This window comes from Somniosus microcephalus, chromosome 9 (assembly GCF_052327205.1).
Source record: "Somniosus microcephalus isolate GS21.2 chromosome 9, FLI_Smic_1.0, whole genome shotgun sequence".
In the NCBI taxonomy this organism is placed as follows: domain Eukaryota; kingdom Metazoa; phylum Chordata; class Chondrichthyes; order Squaliformes; family Somniosidae; genus Somniosus; species Somniosus microcephalus.
This window is the reverse complement of record NC_140995.1, coordinates 42,836,047-42,860,171: the sequence shown is the minus strand read 5'-3', so window position 1 is coordinate 42,860,171 and position 24,125 is coordinate 42,836,047. Positions and strand designations below refer to the sequence as shown.

General features: G+C 46.4%; 1 protein-coding gene across 1 annotated transcript in view; it reads left to right on the top strand.

The window, feature by feature from the left end:
- Nucleotides 1-23,664, top strand: part of lgsn (lengsin, lens protein with glutamine synthetase domain) — an 81,001-nt gene extending 57,337 nt beyond the window's left edge. Inside the window, exons 2-4 of the mRNA XM_085996536.1 lie at nucleotides 8,394-9,144; nucleotides 9,976-10,148; nucleotides 18,947-23,664. Coding sequence (XP_085852662.1) covers nucleotides 8,481-9,144; nucleotides 9,976-10,148; nucleotides 18,947-20,101 — 1,992 coding nt within the window. The 5' untranslated portion in view covers nucleotides 8,394-8,480 and the 3' untranslated portion in view covers nucleotides 20,102-23,664. The remainder of the gene's footprint in view (nucleotides 1-8,393; nucleotides 9,145-9,975; nucleotides 10,149-18,946) is intronic.
- The last annotated feature ends 461 nt before the right edge of the window (nucleotides 23,665-24,125 follow it).

The window sequence follows — 24,125 nt, the reverse complement described above, 5'->3', positions numbered from 1 at the left end:
ACAACCCTCTGCTGGAAGTGCCCGAATGTGGATGAGTGTGCGGAAAGGATTGAGGGCTTGGTGGTGATGCTTCAGCAGTCGAATAGCCCGCTGACACCCGCAGTCAAGGGGCATGTATGAATAATGGACCAGATTTTCAGGCACAGCAGGAAAGAAAATCATTCTTCTGGTCTTTTAATTGCCATTTCTTTTTAATTATTTAAAATATTTATCCTCAACTGAGAGCTGCGTTGTACTAACTGTTTATTTTAGTGTATTGTTATGGCATAAGTGTAAGTCACAGTAAGCTGCCCCGATTGCAGGTTCTCAAACATGTTGTGCCTGGCATGCGTGAATGATGGATAAACGAGTTGAAATTAAAATTTTCAGACCTAAAGAAGAAATTTACTGGTGTGGGTTCCTTGGCCCCCGATTGTTTACGCTGATTTATGCCCATTTTAAGTTCGGGCGTATTCTAATGAGATTGGGGGGATACTTGGGCATAAGTTGACATGGGGAAAATGAGGGCGACATTTGGCGTATTTTTAGGTCTAACTTCTGGGTTGTGCCCACGGAGGAAACTCTAGGCCCAGGTATCAGAATCCTAGAATTTACGATTCGGAAGTGGTGGCTCTGTGAGTACGGGCAAGGGGGTGGGTGGGACTACCTGCACTCGCAAGGCATCAGGGGCAGAAGTGGCGGGATTCTCAGTCAACCCAGCCAGCCCCGCCTACGACTGTGACACAACGATGGAGGGCAGCAGTCGGAACAAGCCCGCAAAGTGGCTAGAAAGAGGGCAGATAGCCGGGAGAATCAGGTTCCGCCTCCTAATTCCTTATTCCCTCCCCACGCAGATTGCGCCATTCCTGTACCTAAGATGGGCCGTAATTTCTAGGCACAAATATAGAATTTATGCCAAGGGTAAGGGGTTTGGTCAAAGTGATAATCACGAGTGGCTTGTGTCTGCCCCAGTCATAGGTGGGATAAATAATACTGAGCATAAATGTGCTGCTTATTTGAAAACAAAGTTTATTTTCCCATTGTTTTTCTATTTAATAATGATAGGAATACCATAAGTGGAGAAAGTGCTTTTGCACTCTCCATTATTACAAAAAGGATACCGAGGTGCTGGAGAAGGTGCAAACAAGATTTACAAGGATGATACCAGAACTGAGAGGTTATAACTCTCAGGAAAGACTGAATAGGATGAGGCTCTTTTCTCTAGAAAAGAGAAGCCTGATCGTGGTCTTTAAAATTACAAAAGGGTTTGATAGTGTAGATGTAGCGGAGATGTTTCTGCTATGCAGGGAGTCCACAACTGGAGGTCATAAATATAAGGTAGTCACTAATAAATCCATATAGGAAATTCAGGAGAAACTTTTTTTACCCAGTGCGTGGTGAGAATGTGCAACTCGCTATCACATGGAATGGTTGAAGAGGGGTGTTCCCTGTAAGGTGCATGGCTGCGCAGCTGCGCACTGCTCCAAGGAACCTGCGCAGCCGCCTTGCTGGCATTTCAATGTAAAACCCGTGCACACGTGATATTTTGAATGGCCCATGCAGCCTCTTAAAGGGGCCGTGCAAGGCTAAAAGAAATTATAGTTGAAGAGAATAGCATAGCTGCATTTAAGGGGAAGCTTGATAAGTACACGCGGGAGAAAGGAATAGAAGGTTATGCAGATAGAGTTAGATGAAGTTGGGTGGGAGGAGGCTTGTGTGGAGCATAAACACCGGCATAGACCAGTGGGGCCGAATGGCCTGTTTCTGTCGTATGTAATTAGTTTAATGTTCTTCACTTGCTAAAGATGAGAACCTGAATTCTGAGCTTTGGCCCATCTCAATTTTTCTTCTGCTTGCTGAGTTCATGTTTCAGGTCAAGAGGAACACGAAGCATTCGCATTCCACAAGCCAGGCTCATCTTATTGGTGGATATAATGGGAATTCTCTAGAACAAGAATTGAAGTGGGGGCAAGTGCGGTGACAAGAAGACTATCTTTTAATAATCTATTACAGAGCTAGTTTCAATCTCTGGCTTTGTGACTCATCAAGACTTGCAGTATTGAGAAAAGAAATCTAAATTGCTTTTAAAATGACAGCCTTATCGGTAACCGTTGGTAACAGGCAGCCTTTCTTCACTTGCTAAATGTGGAACTGAACTGCACACTGTTCGCAACTTCCGCGTCCTATTTGAGCCTGAGCTGAGCTTCCTAACCCATATCCTCTCCATCGCTAAGATCGCCTACTTCCACCTCTGTAACATCGCCCTTCTCCGCCCCACCTGAGCCCATCTATTGCTGAAAGCCTCATCCATGCCTTTGTTACCTCAGACTCAACTGGCATGCACTAGGCCACACAGAGGAGGGAGGGAGGGATCAGGTGGGGGTTGGTGCTGGCCTCCGGAGGGTCGGTGGAGACGGGGGGAGGAAAACTGGGGCCTGTGGAGGGTTGGGGTGGGAGGAAGAAGATCTGGGCCTGCGGGGGAGGAGGATGATTGGGGCCAGCCTCAAGATCATCCGGGGGGGGAGGGTTGGGGGGGTGGGAGGGAAGATCAGATCGGGGCCGGCCACCAGAGGATGTGGGCCGGCTCAGGATGATCGGTTGCGCGGGATGGCGGGGGGGGGGGGGGGCGGAAAGGCGATCGGAGGCCTCGTGGGGAGGTCTCTGATCATGGGAGGGTGGGCTTAGCAGGGACTCTGGATCCAGGAGGTGGGTATAAAGCATTTACCTCCTGGATGCAGCAGTCCTCACTTTGCTGTAACTGCTGGGTTTTATGAAGTGTGTAAAACCTGACCAAATAGAGTTAAAAACAAAATGGTGGTTAAAGAAGAGGCTTCCAGCCTCATTGTAATATGTAAATGGCGTCCTGCCTCCCGGCAGTGGATTTGGCTGCCCGCCCCATCTTGCACCCCATCCCACCTCTGTTAAAACCAGAAGTGGGCAGGTTGGAGGCGGGATTCTGATTTTTAACTATTTAACTACCCCCACGCTTCAAACCCACGCATTTTTTCAGGTAAAAATGCTCCCCTGTGTTTCCCCAATTTTGGCCTCTTGCGCATCCCTGATTTTCATCACTCCACCATTGGCGGCCTTGCCTTCAGCTGCCTAGGCTCTGGACTCTGGAAACCCCTCCCAAACCTCTCCATCTCTACCTCTCTCTCCTCCTTTAAGACACTCCTTAAAACCTACCTCTTTGACCAAGCTTTTGGTCACCTGTCCTAATATCTCCTCCTTTGTCTTAGTGTGATACATTGTTTGATAATGCTCCTGTGAAGCGCCATGGGACGTTTTACTATGTTGAAGGCGCTATATAAGTGCAAGTTGTTGTTGTGTGAACTTCATGTTAAAATACATTCCTATGTTGATAGAATAATTAGTGAGCCTCATTGAGTCTCGGAGCCAGAGATCTAGGCCTAGAAATTCAGTGGCCTGCACCACCCGTTAGCGCCCTAAGAGGGCACTTAGTGGGTTTTGCGCCACTGGCCATGCCTCCCGCTAAATTTAGCGGGACGCTAATGGCGGCACTAGCCGTTAGCGCTGCGTCGCTACCGATGACGTCATCGGTGTGCACAGCGCCCCGCTACCACCCCGATCGCGAAATTTAGTAGCGCCCCCTGCTTTAACACCGGTCACAATTTGTGACCGGTTCAGGGGGGCCTACCTGCGGCGGTAGAGGCACTGAGGTGTGGGGCGGCCATTTTTTTTGTTGGCTGCCTGCCAGCACCTCTCCGCGCCGCTGTCCCCGGCCTCCTGAGCCGCCCCCCCCCCGCGGAGTGCCGGCTGTGTCCCAAGAGCCCGACGCTTCTCCTCGGTGCCGGGCTCTTTTGCCGGCACTCGCGCTCTTCGAGCGCGCTGCAGCAGGCCCCTCCCCTTTAAGAAGGGGAGGAAGGCCTGCAGTACCGCAGCACACCGTGCCGCAGCGTGTTTTCAGTTGCAGCACCCCAAGAGGGATGCGGGGCGCCTCAAGTAGCGCCGTGCTTCCATCTGGGGCGCTGAAACTGAATTTGCGGTGGGCGGCTGCGACTCCTTCCGGGGCGCTACTTCCAGCGCCCTGGCGAGGCTGGCGCCCCAAACGGGGCACCAGTGAATTTCTAGGCCCTAAACTTGCTTCCCGACTAAATATATCGGTCCTAAAAATCCATGTGGGTGTGACCTCAGCGTCCGCCATGGAAGTCTGTCTCTGACCCCGCTGAGTGTCATTGGATCAAGGGGCAGAGTCTGCAGGAGCAAGTCTCGTGCAGTACGGGGGAGCATCTAGAGACTATTTAGTATTGGCGCAAGATGTTTGGCTTGTGATGAGACCTCTCATTGTTTCTGTCCTCCTCTTCTGAAGGTGCTGACTCAGGCCAGGGCACAATTCCATGGGTAGGGGAGTGGGATTAATTGGATAGCTCTACCAAAGAGCTGGCACAGGCATGGTGGTCCAAATGGCCTCCTTCTGTACTGTATTATTCTATGATTCCAGGTATTAGCTGCTGCCCGTATCGACACTAAATGGCCATTCTTCATGTATGAGCCTAGACCAAAAAGTCCCAGGCTATTGGCCACAGAGGGCATTACGGACGATTCTGAGGCCCACGTAACCAAGGGACAATGAGGCTATGTGGCCCCGGCTGAGATCAACTGACGCGGTGCAGACTGGGGTTCGTGGTGGGACCATTCTGGCCTCCATGGTCACTTCCACATTAGGCGGTCCCTTCACCAACTGAACCATGGCGAGCGTGTTAAAAGAAAACACAGACCAACTGTGTGTGTGTGTGTGTGTGTGTGTGCCATTGTGTGCGTATGTATAATTGAAGAGAGATAAATGTCACGTTGCATGTACACTGTTGCGGCTGCCGCGGAACACGAATGGAGGCCGAACCGATCTGAGGAACACATGGCTTTTATTACATTCTCTTGAGAGATGGCTGCCCCAGCTCCTCTCTCTGCTAAACCCGAAAACAGACTGAGGGCGACACCCGCGCTTTTGAGTACACACTGAGGGCGACGCCCGCTCCTTTGTCATGCCTTAAAGGCAGCATGCTTCTTAAAGGCAAGGTGCCCGATTTATTGTCCACGGATGGAAAAGTGGATTGCGCCCGTTTAGGTGGCGATCCGCCACAACACTACATTTATGACCAATATTAGCTTCCTTACCAATGAAGACACTAATTATATACTTTCAATAACATCACTGCTGAGATTTGAAGCTCATGAAATATATTGATGAGAATGAAAATTAATTTGTATTTCCAGCAATCTATTTTGGAGTAGAACAAGCAAGTAGGAACATAGGAAAATGGGAATCATTAAATGAAGGAAGCGCTCTCCCTGGGCCCTGCAAGGATACTTTGAGCCGCCCCAACCCTGGGTTCACACCACCCCTCCCCCTCCCACCAACTGCAATCATTCCCAGTCCCCTCCTTTCTGTGTGTAAATTGGCTGCCGCCTTTCTGACATTACCACAGTGACTACATTTCAAAAGTACTTCATTGGCTGTAAAGCGTGGGAAAGGAGGGGACTGGGAACGATTGCAGTTGGTGGGGGGCTGGTCGGAGGTGGGAGGGGGAGGGGGAGGGGTGAACCCAGGGAAGGGGAGGCTCAAAGTACCCTTGCAGGGCCCAGGGAGAGCACTTCCTTCATTTAACAATTCCCATTTTCCTATTTTCCTACTTGCTTGTTCTACTCCAAAATAGCTTGCTGGAAATTTCCCAACTCTGGACAGATTTCCCACAATCTTGTGCCATAGAAATTGGTGGGCGTTGATAATTAGCCTTGAGATGTTGCAGAATCTTCAGGGCCCAGCACACCTGTACACAGTAGGCAGCAGTGAAGGTGTTTAGAAAGAAAATCTTACATTTATATTTCATGACCTCGACATCCTAAAGTGCTTTACAGCCAATGAAGTACTTTTGAAGTGTAGCCACTGTTGTAATATCAGAAATGCAGCAGCCAGATTTGCACACAGCAAGAGCCCACAAACAGCAATGAGGTAATGGCCAGGACACCGAGGAGAACTGCCCTGTTCTTCTTCGAGTCGTCCTTATAAATGATAGTTACCCACGAAATTCCAGATTATGATAAAGATTGAGTTGCAGAATAACAATTTGGATTGCTGAGTCCCTGGCTGTACATGAGTGGTAAATATTATCCAAAAGCACATTGTGCAGATTCTGCGCTTCCCCACCTGACAGGCTATGGGCAGGCGTGTTGTTGAAGGGCTGTACCTGTCTTTTAAAGCCAAATTACTGGGTTGTTTTTAACACACTTACAGCAAAGTCAAAAGTGGGGGCTGCGTCTCCAGAAATCATTTTGGAATCTATCCCCTGACTGTTGAACTGGGATCTTCAAATGACAACTGCAGAGAAATCTGGCAAAAAAAAACCCCAAATAGCTGAAGACAAATCCCAGACTCCTGCTTGTGGACAAGCCCTTCACCTTGTCGAGAGGAAAAAAGAGATGCTTAGTGTGGTACAAACAGCTGGACATTTATTGTCATTTTTATGCTGCCTGTTATCTCTGAGTTCTGTACTGTCTGCATTACACAATCCATATTCATCATCCAGAAAAAAATTGGATGAAAAATCATCTGGAAAGCTGGGAACAGTCCAGAGCTGTCATCTGTCATGGTGCCAGCTATGGCTCAGTGGGTAGCACTCTCATCTCTGAGCCTCGAAGGTTGTGGGTTCACACCCCGCTCCAGAGACTTGAGCACATAATCTAGGCTGACACTCCAATGCCATGCTGAGGGAGTGCTGCACTGTCAAAAGTGCTCTCTCTCCTCCTTTAAGACACTCCTTAAAACCTACCTCTTTGACCAAGCTTTTGGTCACCTATCCTGATATCTCCTTTTGTGACTCGGCGTCAAATTTTCTCTTATTACACTCCTGTGAAGCGTGAAGTAGAAATTTGATTTGAATTTATTCTAGACTTGGTGAGTTGCCATCCGTCATGGTCATGGGCACTGACTGAGCTAACTAGTTCAAAGAGGATCGCTGGGTAGTTGTGATATTTTACTACGCTTTAAAGGCACTATATAAACGCACATTGTTGTTATGTATGGCATAAGACGGCCAGAATAAGTAGAGGGAGAAAATAAATTAGGATTGTAAAAAAGGACAAAACACATGCATCTCCTTAACATAAAGTCAGGAAAATTAGTAACATTTTGCATCCTAAGATTTTGCAAAGAAGTTGTTATCATACAGTGATGTTGATTCTAATTCAACCTCTGACTCTGACACAAACTCTAGGTTGCAGTACCAAATGATACCAGGGCTAAAAGGGTTAAATTATGAGGACAGGTTGCATAGACTAGGCTTGTTTTCCCTTGAGTATAGAAAATTAAGGCGCGACCTAATTGATATGTTTAAGATGATTATGGGATTTGATAGGATAGATAAACAGAAACGATATCGTCTGGTGTGGGAGGGGGCGGGGGAGTCCAGAACAAGGGGGCACATCCTTAAAATTCGAGCTAGGCCATTCAGGGGTGCTGTCAGGAAGCACCTCTTCACACAGAGGGTAGTGGGAATATGGAACTCTCTTCCCCAAAAAGCTGTTGAGGTTGGGGGTCAAGTGAAAATTGAAAAATTGAGATTGATAGATTTTTGTTAGGCAAGGGTATTAAGGGTTACGGAACCAAGGTCGGTAGATGGAGTTAAGGCACAGATCAGCCATGATCTAACGAGGGGCTGAATACCCTACTCCTGTATCTATGTTCCTATGCTACTAGATGCTAGGAAGTACTTTGTGTCAGCACTAGTATCACTGTTTTTTGATCTATTAAAACTCATGTGTTACTGATTTGGGTCAACTTCCTGGTAACTGTTAGCCTTGAAAGTAGAGATGCAAACAAACCCAGTAGCAGAGGGGGGAAGAGGGGGGAACATGAGCCACTTCACTATTAAAAGGGTTTATGCCATACTCGACGAATTTACTATTCTTAATCAAGTCGGGGAGTGAAATTATAAAGCATCACAGAATCAGAGAATGATACAATGTGGTAGGAGGACATTCGACCAATCGTGCCTGTGCTTTTTGAAAGAGCTCTCCAATTAGTCCCACTCCCCTGCTCTTTCCCCATAGACCTGCAAATTTTTCCTCTCTAAGTATTTATCCAATTCCCTTTTGAAAATTACTATTAAATCTGTTTCCACCACCCTTTCAGGCAGTGCATTCCAGATCACAACAACTTGCTGCATCTTACCTGAAAAGTGAAGGAAGCCTTGGTATTCTGTTCCTGACTGAATGAAGAACACTAATTAGTTTTAAAAATGCTACAGGCAAACATTTTACACAGGCAGAAATATTTAAATTGAGCTTTGAGTTGTTGCTCCTCTCTCCGAGGGATGAGCATGCTTTGTTCCAGCCTGGCTTATTCAAGCAAATGTCTTCTTTCCATTTAGTAACCAGTTGCAATGTCTTACTGATAGGAAGCGACTGATGAAGCAGACGAAATCGATGGCAGTGGGATATCCTGCACTGGGCGGAAAAGGGGTGTCAGAGTCAGCGGAAAATACATGCCGCCCCTGGAGTGGGAGAGAGTCGAGAGGAAACACCCATCAAGCTCGACAGGTCATTCCTACCTTCATAGACCAGGTCTGTCAATAGTCACAGGAGATCCCCTTCACAAACCAGCCCAACCCCCTCTCGCAGATGAGCAACTTGCGGATGTAAAGTGTGATCGACAGGGAGTAGACAGTCAAAGGGAAGAAGAGAGGTCCATGGAGGAATGGGAAACGAGCAATGGGAACGATGAGCAAAAGAACAAAGGCATATTTGTTTCAAAGGGCGGGATTTCAAAAGACACAATGGAAGAATTGAAAGCCCTTCTAAAGGAGAGTCCTTTAATTAGCAGCCGGCAGAAAGTGAGCAATAAACCCATCTGTTCGCCCTCCAATTTGAAGGTGCAGACTCCTGAGGAGAAACCCAGAGAGGGAGCTGGTAAACCCTCCACCTGCTCAACAGCATATTCCAGCGTCCCTGAACAGCTGACGGCACAGAGACCAAAAAAGACGTCTGCTAGAGATGAGCTACCAAAGCCTGCAGTGGCTACTTCGGATGCTCAAAAACCCGAGAGTACCAACATCAAACCAACGAGCTTGAAGACATCAACATTACCTTGTCGCACTGACAGCGGGCAAGGATCAAAGCATGACCCAATTTGGAGTTCAAATGTGACTGGTTAGTACTTTACCTCACTGCTAATCCAATCACCGAATGCAAATACAGGTACAATGCAAACCAGTCAATTTTAGGGGGAGAATTTCCATGGGGATCTCCCGATCTCAACAGCAGCAACTATTTATATAGTGCATTTATATAGCGTTTTTAACATAGTAAAACATTCCACAGAGCTTCACAGCAGCGTTACGAAACAAAGTCTGACACTGAGCCACATAAGGAGATACTAGGACAGGTGACCAAAAGCCTGATCAAAGAGGTAGGTTTTAAGGAGCAACTGAAAGGAGGAGAGAGAGGTAGAGAGGCGGAGAGGTTTAGAGAGGGAATTCCAATGCTTAGGGCCTAGGCAGCTGAAGGCACGGCTGACAATGGTGGGGCAAAGGAAAAATTGGGGACGCACAAGAGGTTGGAATTGGAGGAGCGTAGAGACCTTGGAGGGTTGTAGGGCTGGAGGAGGTTACAGAGATAGGGAGGGGCGAGGCCATGGAGGGATATATCCCGGCATACCTTTGGTGGAAACCCTTGAGAAATGGTGTTAAGAACCATTTATCTCATTTCTCCACTTACATGAGATGGTAATTTGTCTTGACCAGGATTATCCAATATTTATGTCACGTTTCCTACAATACAACAGTGACTACACTTCAAAAGTACTTCATTGGTTGTAAAGCACTTCAGGATGTCCTGAGGTCGTGAAAGGTGCTATATAATTGTGAGGAGGCTTGTGTGGAGTATAAACACGGCATAGACCTGTTGGGCCGAATGGCCTGTTTCTGTGCTGTAGCCTCTATGTAATTCCATTTTATGTAATAATCTCTTTTTATCTTACAGATAACATGAGAGAACTACCTATGAACAACTGTTCAACTACCCCACAAACAAGCACTACTATTGAGCAAGTGAAGCAACAGATCACAAGAGAAGACATACGGTTTATCCGTTTTGAAGCAAGTGACTTTCATGGGATTTCAAGATCGAAGACTATTCCGTCTCGTTTTTTTCAGGTATGATAGGTCGTTTGCCATTAAGTGGACAAGGTAATGCACCGACTGAAGAAATCCACTTAGAATTTTGAGCCAACACTTTCAAATCAATCCCACATTTATACCGATGGAAAATAATCTGGAAACACATGAGTTAATTCTGTTATATTTTAATGGTGAGTCGACGAGCTCCGTCGTACAGCTTGGCTCGACTGGTAGCACTCTTGCCTCTGAGTCCAAAGGCAGTGGGTTCAAAATTCGCCTCTGGATTGAGTGCAAAAACTAAGTTACCACAGTACAATATTGAGAAAGGTGCGATCCTTCAGGTGAGACATCAAGGCTCTGTGATAAGCAGTAAAGACTAGGGAGTTTTCTTGCCCAACATTCATTTCATCGTTATTTCTGGGATCCTGCTGAGTGCAAAATGGCTGCCATGTTTCCCTGCCTGAAAGCGACTCAATATATGCAAAGTACTTCGAAAAGTTTCTTTGCTACTTTTTATTTTCAGAAGTCTAGGCTAAGGACCATAGTTTAGGATGTCCAACCTAAGTTGAAAATAGTATGAAAGAAGACAGGATAAATCAAGAAGTCATGTTCAGGTGACACCACTTGTGGGTTTTCAAAGCCTGTTAATTGTAGAAGTTAGCGAAGTTTGAGGGAGGAAAAGAGTTTCTCAGTTTTGAGTGAGAAGGTATAAGACCTGTATAGAAATAAAAAGCATCGTTTCTATACAGGTCTCTATCCCACGTACATTTAACACTAATCAAACCACTCATTGTACTGCCACTTTCAATAGGCCTGAATTTTAATACTTTGGCGGGGTGGGAGTGGGGGAGCTTGGCAGTAGTCGGGAAACCTGGGAGAACGGGTACCCCGCAGGCCCTGCTGAATTTAACGGCAGGGCTTGATTTGCATTGGAAACCCCTGTTCCCGCCCTCCCCTGCAGCCAATCCAGATGGAGAGGCTGGCTGGCTGCGGGCGGGTAGGCCTGTGGCACTAGGCCGCAGAGAGGAGGGAGGGATCAAGAGGGGCTGGGGGCTGATCGGGGTTGGGGGGTGGGGGGACGGCGGAGGAGCATGGCGGGGGGGAGTCTGGAAAATGACAGAGGGCCGGAGAAACAGGGGGGCTAGGCGGCTGATCAGTTGGGTGCCAGAGGAACATGGGGGCGGGGGTCTGGAGAATGATTGGAGGGCCGGAGGTGCAGGGGGAATCTAGAGAATGATCGGGGTGGGGTGGGGGGTGCGGAGTGTTATGTTCATTAATAACTAGACATTCTTATTATGAACAGCTAGCTTCTAGCTAGACATTTATTCAGTACACGTTCTCTAGGTACAGCATCTGTAGAGATCCAGCATGTGTGCTTCTGTGTGCAGGCAGCCATCTTGACTACTGCCTTCTGGGTAGCCTAGTGCATCATGGGTAGTGTAGTCTTAAACACATACAACTAAATATACAGCTCTATACAGCTCTACAGCTCCATCTAGTGTACCACTCCAGAATGACATGTTATTGATCATTACACGGAGGAGCGGGGTGGAGGGGGGGCAAATGACATCGGAGGGCTGGAGGAGTGGGGTGTGGGGGTGGGGTGGGGGAAGGGGAGAGATAGATAACATGGAGGGCTGGAGGTGCTGGGGTGGGGTGGGATCTAGAGAATGAGCGGAGGGCCAGAGGAGTAGGGGGTGCCGAAGAATGATCGGGGGGGGGGCGGGGCAGAGGAGCCAGAGTGGGGTGGGAGGGTTGGGGTTAAGGGGGGGCGTCGAAATGGAGGGCCAGAGGAGTAGGGGGTGGAGAGGCAGACGACATGGAGGACCAGAGGAGCATGGAGCGGGGAGGCAGACGACATTGGGGTGCCGGAGGAGCATTGGGGGGAGGCAGACAACATGAGGCGGGCTGGAGGAGCAGGGGAGGAGGCAGATGACATTGGGGGGTGCCGTAGGAGCGGGGTGAGGGTGGGGGTGGGAGGCAGACGACATTGGGGGGCCGGTGGAGCATTGAGGAGGGGAGGGCGCAGACGACATCGGGGGGTGAGGCGGAGGTTTGTGCGGGGGGAGGCAGATGACATCGGGGGGGGCTGGAGGAGCATAGGTGGGGGAGGTCACATTGGGGGATTGAAGGCCTTTTGGGGTGGTCTCTGAATGTGGGATGTGAGTTAGGCAGGAACGCTGGATCCACGAGGTAAGTGTAAAGGCACTTACCTCCTAGATCCAGCAGTCCTCGCCTTACTTTAGCTGATAGGTTTCACGAGACCTGAAAAACCCAACCAGCTACAGTTTAATTTAAAATGGAGGTTAAATCTGAGGCATGGCAGTCTCATTATAATATTTAAATGGACGGCTCGCCTCCTGGGAGCGGGTTGGCTCCCCGCCCCCCTGTCCCGACTCTGTTAAAACCAGGAGTGGGTGGATTGGAGCTGAGTTCTGGTCGGGATTCAGTTTTTTACCACTTTAACTTCCCACCCGACCCCAATCCACCCGTTATTTTGGGTTAAGATTCCCCCCTATCTGGTGAATAACTGTCTTGAATTATTTGTTTAATTGTGGGAATGTTTGTGCTTAACACATTAAAGGATGTCAGCACTGGGGGATTTCAGCATGAAGTATTTCCAGATCAGGTAGAGCAGAGCAAATAGGAACTGCTCGACGAAAAAGACCACGGTCCATCTAGTTCCTCTTCTATCATCCTGGTAGTCGCTTGATACAATGATAATGGAGTTGTTGACTAATCATGGCAATCAATCTCTATCAATTAGTCAACAACAGACCCAGACATGAGGCGAGGAAAACCCCAGTGGTGGAGAGCTTTGGGAAAATAAGGTCCAAAGTCGCCTGTTCTTCCGAAGCATGCTACACTGACCACATTGTCCTTGCATTTATATTGAGAAAGATTTGCACTTCAACAGTGCCTTTCACTAATTCAGTACGTCCCAAAGAACTTTACAACCAACAAAGTACTTTTGAGGTGTGGTCACTGTTGTAATGTGGGAAACTCGGCAGCCAATTTACACGCAGCAAGGTTCTACAAACAGCAATGTGATAATGACCAGATGAAATTCGATGTTGTAATGTCGGCTATTAAAGCCGGTTTTATAGAAAAAATGGCAGCCGCCTCGCTTCCGGCATGGGACACAGCGGCCGACATTTTGGTAAGGGCCATAGCGCTGCTGTTGACTGTGCTGGCCTCTCAAATTTAAATAAGCAGATTGTGACGTCAATCGGCATCCAATGCCTGATTTGTCCCACAACTGCTAATTTGGATGTTCTCACTTTCCATTTCGCTGTGTCCTGAATATGCACAGAAGTAGCCCTGCGGAGACGCTGTCAGCGCTTCTTAAAGAACACACACATCTTTCATGTAAGTTTGGATTTCAGCTTTTGGACTGTTTTAAAAAATATTTTATTGAAGTAGTGGCTTGGTGCAATAGATTAAAAATGTTGTTAAAGTGTGCAGGGAGTGCTGCTGGACACTTGCAAGACTTCGGATGGTAAAGGAAGGCCTCTGGGAAGACAGAAAATGCTGGAAATATTCAACAGATCAGGCAGCATCCGTGGAGAGAGAAACAGAGTTAACATCTCAGGCCGAGATGCTGCCTAACCTGCTGAGTATTTCCAGCATTTTCTGCTTTTATTTCAGATTTCCAGCATCCACATTATTTTGCCTCTGAGAAGACCACTTGCTCACAGTCCCGGAGGGCACATGGCGATGAAGCAGAGGCAGCAAAGGGGACAAGCTGCTCGCAGAGGGAAGAGGAAGATGCCGAAGAGGAAGACACCGAAGAGGAAGAAGCCGAAGAGGAGGAAGTGGAAGGAAGGATGCAACCCAGACAGCCCTTTTCTGGCTGGGATACAGGAAACTTTTTTTTATCCGGCACCGACGGGACCGACGTGGTGCCGGTTTATCAAAAATTCCGGATAACCGAAAGCTATAGTAAAAAATACGGAGCTGAGAGCTCCGTATAAAGCAACAAACCCTGTTGCTTAGCAACAGGTTCAGAACAATGGCCACAAGTTCCAAGCGTCTCTGTAGCTTAGCAACAGCTGCAGCCACACCCTTGCACAGCAGCAGATGGAGGAAGGCAAGTAATAAAACTTGCCTGAACCTACTCCTGAATTTTGCCGGTTAACCGAGATTTCCGGTTATTTAGGTGCCGGTAAATCGAAAGTTTCCTGTATCTGGGATGGAATCATCCACCTGCAGTACCAGTGACCACAACATCAATTCCCCTTTCAACATTTGTCCCACACCTTACCTTCCCTCTGTTACTGACCATCACAACGTCCTCTTGGCCATAATGCTGAAATAAAAGCCATCACAAAACAAACTTTCCAATCTAACTTTATCCATATATGCATCCAATATTACATTAAATAAATCAACTAATCACCCTTGTGCATTCCCTGAGGCCGGAGTTTTGCAGGGGGTCAGTGGGCATGATCAGTGGCGGGTTGAGTGGAAAAGGATTGTTTTTGACAACGGGTCGGGACCTGACTGTCAATCCACTGCCACGCACCTTTCCCAATGTCGGGTCTGTCAGCGCTGAGCAGACCTGATACTCAGCGGCGGGGGATGCAATTAAACTCATTATGACCTTGCTTAGACATCATTAAGAATACATTTTAACTTACCTTTTGACTTTACTTGCTCGCCCATGGGATCCTCGCTGCTTGGGGATCACATCTGTTAAGCTAAGACGGGAGATGAATGGCCAATAAATCAGCTGATTACTTGATAGCTTGAAATGTGCTATAAAAGCTCCCACCTCATAGTTGTTCACTTTCCAAGCTCAGAAGCTGTTGCTTACTGCATTTGGAACACAGATTGCGCTTTATGCAGGTTGTAAGTGTTTGGAGCAAACTCTTTATCCAGTGTCATTGGAACAACCTTTCTCACCATTGACAGAATGCTTTTGTCATCTCAACTTCACCTGCCATCTATTCCATCAACAGGGGTGCCCTTTATGCCCTCTCACCTTGGTCTTCAGAATCCCACCATGATCAGTCCCAACACCAGCAGCACCAGGCACACCAGCAGCACCAACAACAACACCAAACTTCTCTGCATTCACCTGATGCTGCACAGGACACAGGGCATCAGCACCCAACCACATTGCTGCCCAGGAGGACAGGGTGGCCTCACCACGTCCAGATTTACTTCACTTGATACTGTACACCCTGGCTGCCACATGATGCACCAGGTTGGCACCACCCCACACCAACACCATAAAGCATCCTTACAATCCCCAAGCCATTCCTTTCACACTCATCACCATTGCGGGGGGTACCGTCATGTCTCACCATTCACTGCAACTCACTAAGCCACTTCCAAAGATGCACACAAATTTGTCCAAGAACGCAGTGTTGAAAATAAAGATTTCCATGTTTGACACCACATTAACAGAAACTTTACATGAGCATTAGATAAAACACCCAAGTGCCTACCCTTGTGTGTTGTTAGTTGGTATGATTGCACTAGGATGAGGGTGAATGTGATGGGTGGCGAGTGTGATGGGGATGTGATAATATAGATAGAGAGGGATGGGTGGAGGTGCAAGGTGAGTTGGTGTGAGTAAGGATGTGCAGGAGTAGGGCAGGGAAGGCAGAGTGATGGGGATGTGATGAGAGGCACAGCAGGCTGAGGTTGAGTGTGGCTTTGCACTAACGTTTCGTGATCTATTGAGATCATTGAAATGTTTGCGGCACTGCACCCAGGTCCTCCTGACCACATCCCTGCTTGTGCCCTCCTCTGCAATGTGCAACCAGGCTGTGTTGATCTCCTGGGGAGGTCTCTTCCGCCCATGGGAAGGGAAGAGGACCTCCCCGTGTGCTGTGACTCCCTCCATAAGCATATGGAGGGAGTCATGGGAGAACCTGGGTGCAGCCATGCACCTCTGTGCAGTGCTTGTCAGTGTTTGCAGCACCTCAATGCTGTAGAACACTGACAGCACAAATGTCAAAATAAATTTGGACATGGTCCCTTTAAGGAAACCGGCTGATGACGCGTCATCAAATGATGTCACCAGACCCGCTTCCTCTAATTGGCCAGGAAACGCGCTGGGTGGGCTTAACAAGCCCTCTCGAGGGAAATTCATTTCACAGAGCAGGATGGAGCCAACAGCGAGGTCAGAACCCGCCACTGACGTTGCCCACCACAGACCTGCCGAGGTCAGCAAAATCACGGCCTCAGTGACTGTCTTATGTGTGCCTTTGCCCATCGTAGTGATGTCATGTAGTGATAACCCAGTGGCTGCAGCATGGCTGGTGGAAGGCTGCTGACTTTCAGTGGGTGACACTGCAGATGGCTTTGTAGGTCAACCTTGAGGAGCTGGTGGCTGGGTGTGTCAAATTGAATGATGGTGTTTCTTCTTCTTCTTCTTCTTCTTCTCCCTCTCTCTCTCTGTCTCTCTCTCTCTCCCTCTCCATCTCCTTCATCTCCTTCTGCTTCTTCTCCTTCTCCTTCTTTCTTCTTATTTGTTCTTCTTTCTTCTTCTTCTTCCCCTCTCTTCTTCTTCCCTCTTCTTCTTCTTCTTCTTCTTCTTCCCTCTCCCTCTTCTTCTTGGTCAACCCCTGGCTGGGCAGGCCGCATTTATTGGGGGTCTGAAATGAGGAAGGCACATGGGTAGAGTTGTGGTGAGCGGAGGGCGGGAAAGCAAGAACTGCATGCTTACACCATGTGCACCTTGTAAATCAGAAGATATTGTGGGATGCGGGGGAGTGGGGTGTGAGAAGGGGGATAATGTATGAGGCTACCAGCATCTTGCATTCTTTCATCTCCGCCACTGGCCAAGGGCTCAGCCATGCTCCTGCCCAGAATGGCCAACAACATCTCCTCCAAGTGGGTGAGGGTGAAGCTAGGAATGTGAGGTATGCCTCGTGTTTGGTACAGATTGTTGGTAGGTGACTGATGGGTGGTCGTGCAATGAGCAGAGTGTGAGGCTAGTGGCGCAGTTGGTAGGAGACAGCTTTTGAAGATGCATTCACTGACCTTGACCACTAATCTGAGGTCATGAAGCTTCTTTGGGCATTGGAGCCAGGTCGTGGGAGTGACACTGCTGGCAGTGATGGTCTCAGTGATCTGGTCCCACATTATTCTTTCTGGAGGGCCTCCTGGCCCCTGTGGGTAGAGGACCTCTCTTGCAATGTTAACCTCCTGCACAAAACTGGAGTGCTGCATGTGAGACCCTGGGTGCACCTTCCATGGCTTGTTGAGCCATTTGTGTTAGCGCTCTAAGGGCTAAAGACTGCCATTTCTAAATGATTTAAAAATTTTAATTTAGAAGGCTGTTCCCCTTTAAGGGTTTGACACTGGTTTCTAAAATGACAGGCTAGCTTTAAGACAACGCTGCCTTGCTCCAAATACGCTATGGCCATGCTACAGTTAGCTTCCTGCTGATACTACCACCCGAAACAATGCGCTACACAGTAGGTTTTGCACTCCAATCATTTAAATCAGCAGGCAGCACCAAAACACCGGTGCTGCCTGCGCTCTTTTTTCAGGTGGCCATAATCTTGGCCAATGTAGTTTAGTGATGTTAGTTGACAGATAAATGTTGGGTCGCGACACCAGGAGAACTTCCCTGCTCTCTTCAGAATAGTGCCATGGCATCTTTTACGTCCACCTGAGAGGACAGACGGGGCCTCGATTTAATGGCTCACCCGAAAGAGAGCACCTCCGACCGTGTAGCACTCCCTCAGTACTAGCACTGGAGTGTCAGCCTAGTTTATGTAGTCAAATCTCTAATGTGACTCTTAAACCCACAACCTTGTGACTCAAAGGCGAGACTACTAATCACTGAGCCATGGTTGATCCTAGCAAGGAAAGAAAGCACCTGATCAGCCCTGGGCCTCTGCCATCATTGCCTTTGCAATCCTTTGCTATGACCTGTTCGGGTCAACCCCTTCCATTTTCTCCTTCTCCTGCTTCTCAACAGTCTGATTGAGATCAGGAATTACTCACAGGAAATATTTACATACGCGGACCCAATTAATTTGCCCCAGTTATTTTATTTGCCTTTTAGATGTAGACTGAGGTCATTTCTATTTTGTCTGGTGATGTCAGGAAGCACTTCTTCACACAAAGGGTAGTGGAAATCTGGAACTCTCTCCCCCAAGAAGCTGTTGAGGTTGGGGGGTCAAGTCAAAATACCAAAACTGAGATTGATAGATTTTTGTTAGGCAAGGGTATTAAGTGTTACGGAACTAAGGCGGGTAGATGGAGCTAAGATACAGATCAGTCATGATCTGATTGAATGGTAGAACAGGCTTGAGGGGCTGAATGGTCTACACCTGCTCCCATGTTCCCAATTAAATACTCCACAATTCACCATCGTTCTCTGCAGAGTAGGGAGATGGGAGGGAGGGATGCAGCTTGCTGCAGTCCAGCGTTGAATGGTCAGAGAATGAAGATGGATGTATTGTCTGGAGTATTGTTTTATTTGTTTCGGGGATTAGGAACTTTTTGCACATAACTGCCCCTCGGGAGGTTAAAAGGCTGGGGTAAAATCGGTTTGTGGAAGGTGCAGACTTAATGAGCGAAATGGCCTTTTCTCATTCACGTGTTTTAAGCAGTATTTCTTAGATACTGAAAGAGTGTTGGTTTTAACCATCTAATTTTGTAGATCCAATTGAATTAGCTCCCAGCCCTATTTGTGATACAAATGTACACATTGCTTTAACTTTGCAGTGCATCAAGGCAGTCAACCATTTTACTGTGTGCTAAATTGGTGACATAAATATTCTTTTAAATTACCAACACTAAATGCTTTAGAATTGCAAAAGAATTGCATGGAGATTAGCTCAGCCAAACTTGTGCTTCCTTCACAGGAGAAAGTGTTACACGGTGTGCCCATGCCAAGAGGTTATCTGGAGCTTACGTTGAGCCCGAAGGAAAATGAAGTAGACCATTCCAGTTTCAATAGCGACATACTCCTAATGCCTGACATAGCGACCTTTAGAGTCCTCCCGTGGGCTGAGAAAACCGCAAGGATCATTTGCGATTCATGCTCAATAACAGGCAGCCCTCTTCTGACGTCCCCTAGACAAGTAGCAAAGCTTCAACTGAGGCAGCTCCGAGCATATGGCTTTGCCTTGCGTTCATCCTTCACCTATGAGTTTTGCCTCTATAGCTTTGCTCAGACATTAGACGCACCGGCACTTTTCCCTGCTGCAACCCTCCTGAACAACCACAATCAGTGCTTTGTGCAGGAGTTAATCGAAAGCATGTACGGTGCTGGGGTCGATGTTGAATGCTTTTCCTGTTCGAGCGGGCCTGGCCAAATGGAAGTTTCACTTCGCGCCGAATTTGGGATGGGTGCAGCGGACAATGCATTTGCGTTCAGGACTGGTGTCAAAGAGCTGGCGAGGAAGCATGATCACGCCGCCAGTTTCTTCACGCCCTCGAGCTTTGACAATTCGGGGGCACTTTCCCACAGCCTGTGGGATGCAAACGGGAAGCAGAATCTCTTCTACGACTCGACAGCAGCACGGGAGCTGTCGAGCATCGGGAAGAGGTGGCAGGCTGGGCTGGTGCTGCATGCCGCCGCCCTCAGTTGTCTCGTGGCGTCTGGCATGAGCTGCCGCAAGCGCTACAGAAACGGGAAGGGTGAAGGGGCCATCGATGTGACCTGCGGGTCCAATGACAGCAGCTGCATCTTTAACAGCAAGTTCCACGGAGGCGGAGGCGCTTGCCTTGAAAACCGGTTGGGATCGGCGGTGGCGAATCCTTATGTTGCCCTCGCCGCCACCGTGGCCGCGGGCCTGGATGGTCTCAGGAGGGGGTTATCCGACAGTGAGACACTGAAACCCTATGCCATTCCCGTGCAGCTGGAGGACACACTCGAAGCGCTAGAGCATGACCACTGCATCCGGAGAGCACTGGGGGAGCTCTTCACACAGCATTTCATTGCCGTCAAACGGTTTGAATTGAAGACACAGCCATTGGATGGCGAGGAGGACAAATACCTGGAGTACTTCATCTAGAAAATATATCATAGACAATATATCCCCACAATGTATTATATACAATATATAATACATCATACACAATATGTAATTATAGTACACCATATACAATACATAGCATACAATAGATCATATATAATATACAATATATCAAATACAATGTATCATGTACAATATATATAGACACTTCCTCTTCATAACAATGTTTCAAAGCTCTCCAATCAGAAAATAAGTCCTCATTCTCTGAATTGGGGTGCGGTGGGAGGAGGGGGTAAATCCTTAAGGCAGGTGTGCTTCTACCACTTGATTTGCTGTCTAGGAATCTGGGTTGGAGGTCTGATATTTGGGAAGGAAATCATTTCTCTTCAAATCCTGTCCCTTCACATGATACTTCTACAATGCATGACAAACTTGTATAATGTAACATTTTAATGGAATTTGATAGATTAAGTAAACTGGGAAGACAAGGCGTTATTTTTTTCTTTAAAAAAAAACAAGCACTGTATGTACTTCTAGCTAACCAAAGATTGACTTTTTTGCTTTTATATCAGGAGATATATGAAAAATATTGGGCCATATTTTCCTCTGGGCATTAAGTTTAACAAAACAGTTCTCAAGAATGAACAGAGGAGCAGGACTGGCAGAAAGCAGGGATGGATTCTTCATATTACAATGACTCTTGAGACTTGCCCCCATCTTAAAATGGGTAAACGAGATGAGCAAAACAAAAACTGTTAAGGACTATTGGGCGCTTTATGAAAACAAGTCCTGAGGCATTTCTGTAGACTTGCATGGGAAGATGGGGGGAGAACATAAACAAAAATGGATTCCTGAACTCACATTCAGACTTGGCATTGGCGATATGAAGGAAGGATAAGCCTTTGAAATACTGTATTAGCACAACACTGACAGAAGTGAATTCTACAGAGGACTCTGCAGCCTCATAGAATGGATATAGCAACCACTGTCAGTTGTCATAAGGACAGCAAGGTGTCCTGGACACACAGAAGGGAACCAGTCACTGAGCAAAATATCCTCGGTAGCTGATCTGTTTTATATATTCATTTTCGGGGTGTGGGCGTCACTATCAAGGCCGGCATTTATTGCCCATCCCTAGTTGCCCTGAAAGGGGCTTGCTAGACCAGTTCAGAAGGCAGTTAATAGACAATCACATTGGAGTTGGACTGGAGGCACAAATAGGCCCAGACCGGTTAAGGATGAGAGATTTCCTTCCCTAAAGGGCATCAGTAAACTAGTTGGGTTTTATGGTCACTTATACTGATATCAACTTTTTATTTCAAGATTCTTTATTTTAAACTGGATTACAATTCTCATACTGCTGTGGTGGGGAGGGTCTCTGGAATAAATACTAGTCCAGCAACACGACCGCTACACTACCACAATAGAATCAGCCACTTGAACATCGTAGAGGACCATTTCATGATGAAGCTTAGACTGAACACGTAGGCTGTGATTTCAAGGAGGGTGGACAAGTTGATCAGGCTGTTGAAAAAGCATATGGGATTCTCAGCGTTATAAATAGAGGCATAGAGTACATAAGCAAGGAAATTACGCTAAACCTTTATAAAACACTGGTTAGGTCTCAGCTGGAGTTTTGTGTCTAATTATGGGCATCACACTTTAAGAAGGATATCAAGACATCCTTGGAGAGGTGCAGAGATTTACTAGAATGGTATCAGGGATGAGGGACTTCAGTTATGTGGAAGGACTAGAGAAACTGGGGTTGTTCTGCTTAGAGCAGAGAAGGTTCAGGGGAGATTTAATAGAGGGGTTCAAAATCATGAGGGGTTTTGGTAGAGTTAATAAGGAGAAACTTTCCAATGGCAGGAGGTTCGGTAACCGGAGGATACAGATTTAAGATAATTGACAAAAGAACCAGAGTGGGGGTGAGGATTTTTTTTTATGCAGCAAGTTATTGTGATCCAGAATGCACTGCCTGAAAGTGTGGTGGAAGCAGATTCAAAAATAACTCTCAAAGGAAATTGGATAAATGCTTAAAGGGGAAAAATTTACAGGGCTATGGGGTATGAGCAGGAGAGTGGGACTAATTGGATAACACTTTCAACGCTTTCAGTCTGAAGCAATACAACAAGATACAGGAGAAAGAAGGATGGCCGTCTGCCTCCTCAGAGATATGGGCTACCAGAAACTGCCAGGACTGATGACGTCTAGTCAACTTGCTCTGGTGTCCAGACAAAGAGCAGATGAAATGAGACACGAGGGTGAATGTCTTCCATCAGTGAAGCACTATTACTTCCTGTTGGACCTATTTTCAATCCTGGAACTTTGTCCTGCATTACCTGCATAAACTTTGCTCAGAACAAAATACGTTTAGTTTGATTTACTTCTGAATAATTGATGATTGCTGTAAAATAAAAGAGTAAAACTGCAAGATGTATTAAAAGGAACATAAATGTGTTCTCTGTATGTGGTATATTTCTGTGTTTCTGGTATAATTCTGAGCTGTTGTGTATTTCTGTGTTGTATATTTATGTGTTGTAAGATAATTCTGTGTTTTGGTATATTTCTGAGTTGTATATTTCTGTGTTGTATATTTCTGTGTTTTGTATATTTCTGTGTTGTGGTATATTTCTGTGTTGTATATTTCTGTGTTATGGTATATTTCTGTGTTGTATATTTCAGTGATGTACATTTCTGTGTTATTCATTTCTGTGTTGCTGCATATTTCTGTGTGATGGTATATTTCTGTGTTGTATATTTCTCTGTTGTGGTATATTTCTGTGTCGTATGTCTTTGTGTTGTATAATTCTGTGTTTTGTATATTTCTGTGTTGTATATTTCAGTGTTGTATATTTCTGTGTTGTATATTTCTGTGTTGTATATTTCTGTGTCATTGTATATTTCTGTGTTGTATATTTCAGTGTTGTGGTATATTCCAGTGTTGTTGTATATTTCTGTGTTGCTGTACATTCCTGTGTTGTGGTATATTTCTGTGGGGAGAATTTTCCCAGCCCTGGGGAGGCGGGTATGGAGGCAGGACTGCCAGGAAAATGGCAGAAATTGGGAGCCGGTACCAACCCTGCTCCCAACACGCCTCTGTGACATTTTCTCAGGAGGCGGGTCCCCGACTCACGCAGGGACCTGACAACCAGGATGTCCCGCCCCAATGAGCCTCTATTGAGAAAATGCAGGCCTGTGTTGTATATTTCTGTGTTGTGGTATATTTCTGTGTTGTGGTATATGTCTGTGTTGTATATTTCTGTGATGTACATTTCTGTGTTATTCATTTCTGTGTTGCTGCATATGTGATTGTATATTTCTGTGTTGTATATTTCTCTGTTGTATAATTCTGTGTTGTGGCATATTCCTGTGTTGTACATCTCTGTGTTGTTATGCATTTCTATGTTGTATGTTTCTGTGTTGATGTACATTTCTGTGTTGTTGTATATTTTTGTGTTGTGTTGTATATTTCTGTGTTGTGGTATATTTCTGTGTTGTGGTATATTTCTGTGTTGTATATTTCAGTGTTCTTGTATATTTCTGTGTTGCTGTTCATTTCTGTGTTGTGGTATATTTCTGTGTTGTATATTTCTATGTCGTATATTTCTCTGTTGTAGTATATTTCATTGTTGTATAATTCGGTGTTGTTGGATATTTCTGTGTTGTATATTTCTGTATTGTGATGTATTTCAGTGTTCTTGTATATTTATCTGTTCTGGTATATTTCTATGTTGTACATTCCTGTGTTTTATATTTCTGTGTTGTACATTTCTGGGTTGTTGTATAATTCTGTGTTGTACATTTCTGTGTTGTTTTCTATTTCTGTGCTGTGATATATTTCTGTGTTATATATTTCTGTGTTGTATATTTCTGTGTTCTACATTTGTGTGGTTGTATATTTCTGTGTTGTACATTTCTGTGTTATATATTTCTGTGTTGTATATTTCTGTGTTGTACATTTCTGTGTTATATATTTCTGTGTTGTATATTTCTGTGTTGTACATTTCTGTGTTGTATATTTCTGTGTTGTATATTTCTGTGTTGTATATTTCTCTGTTGT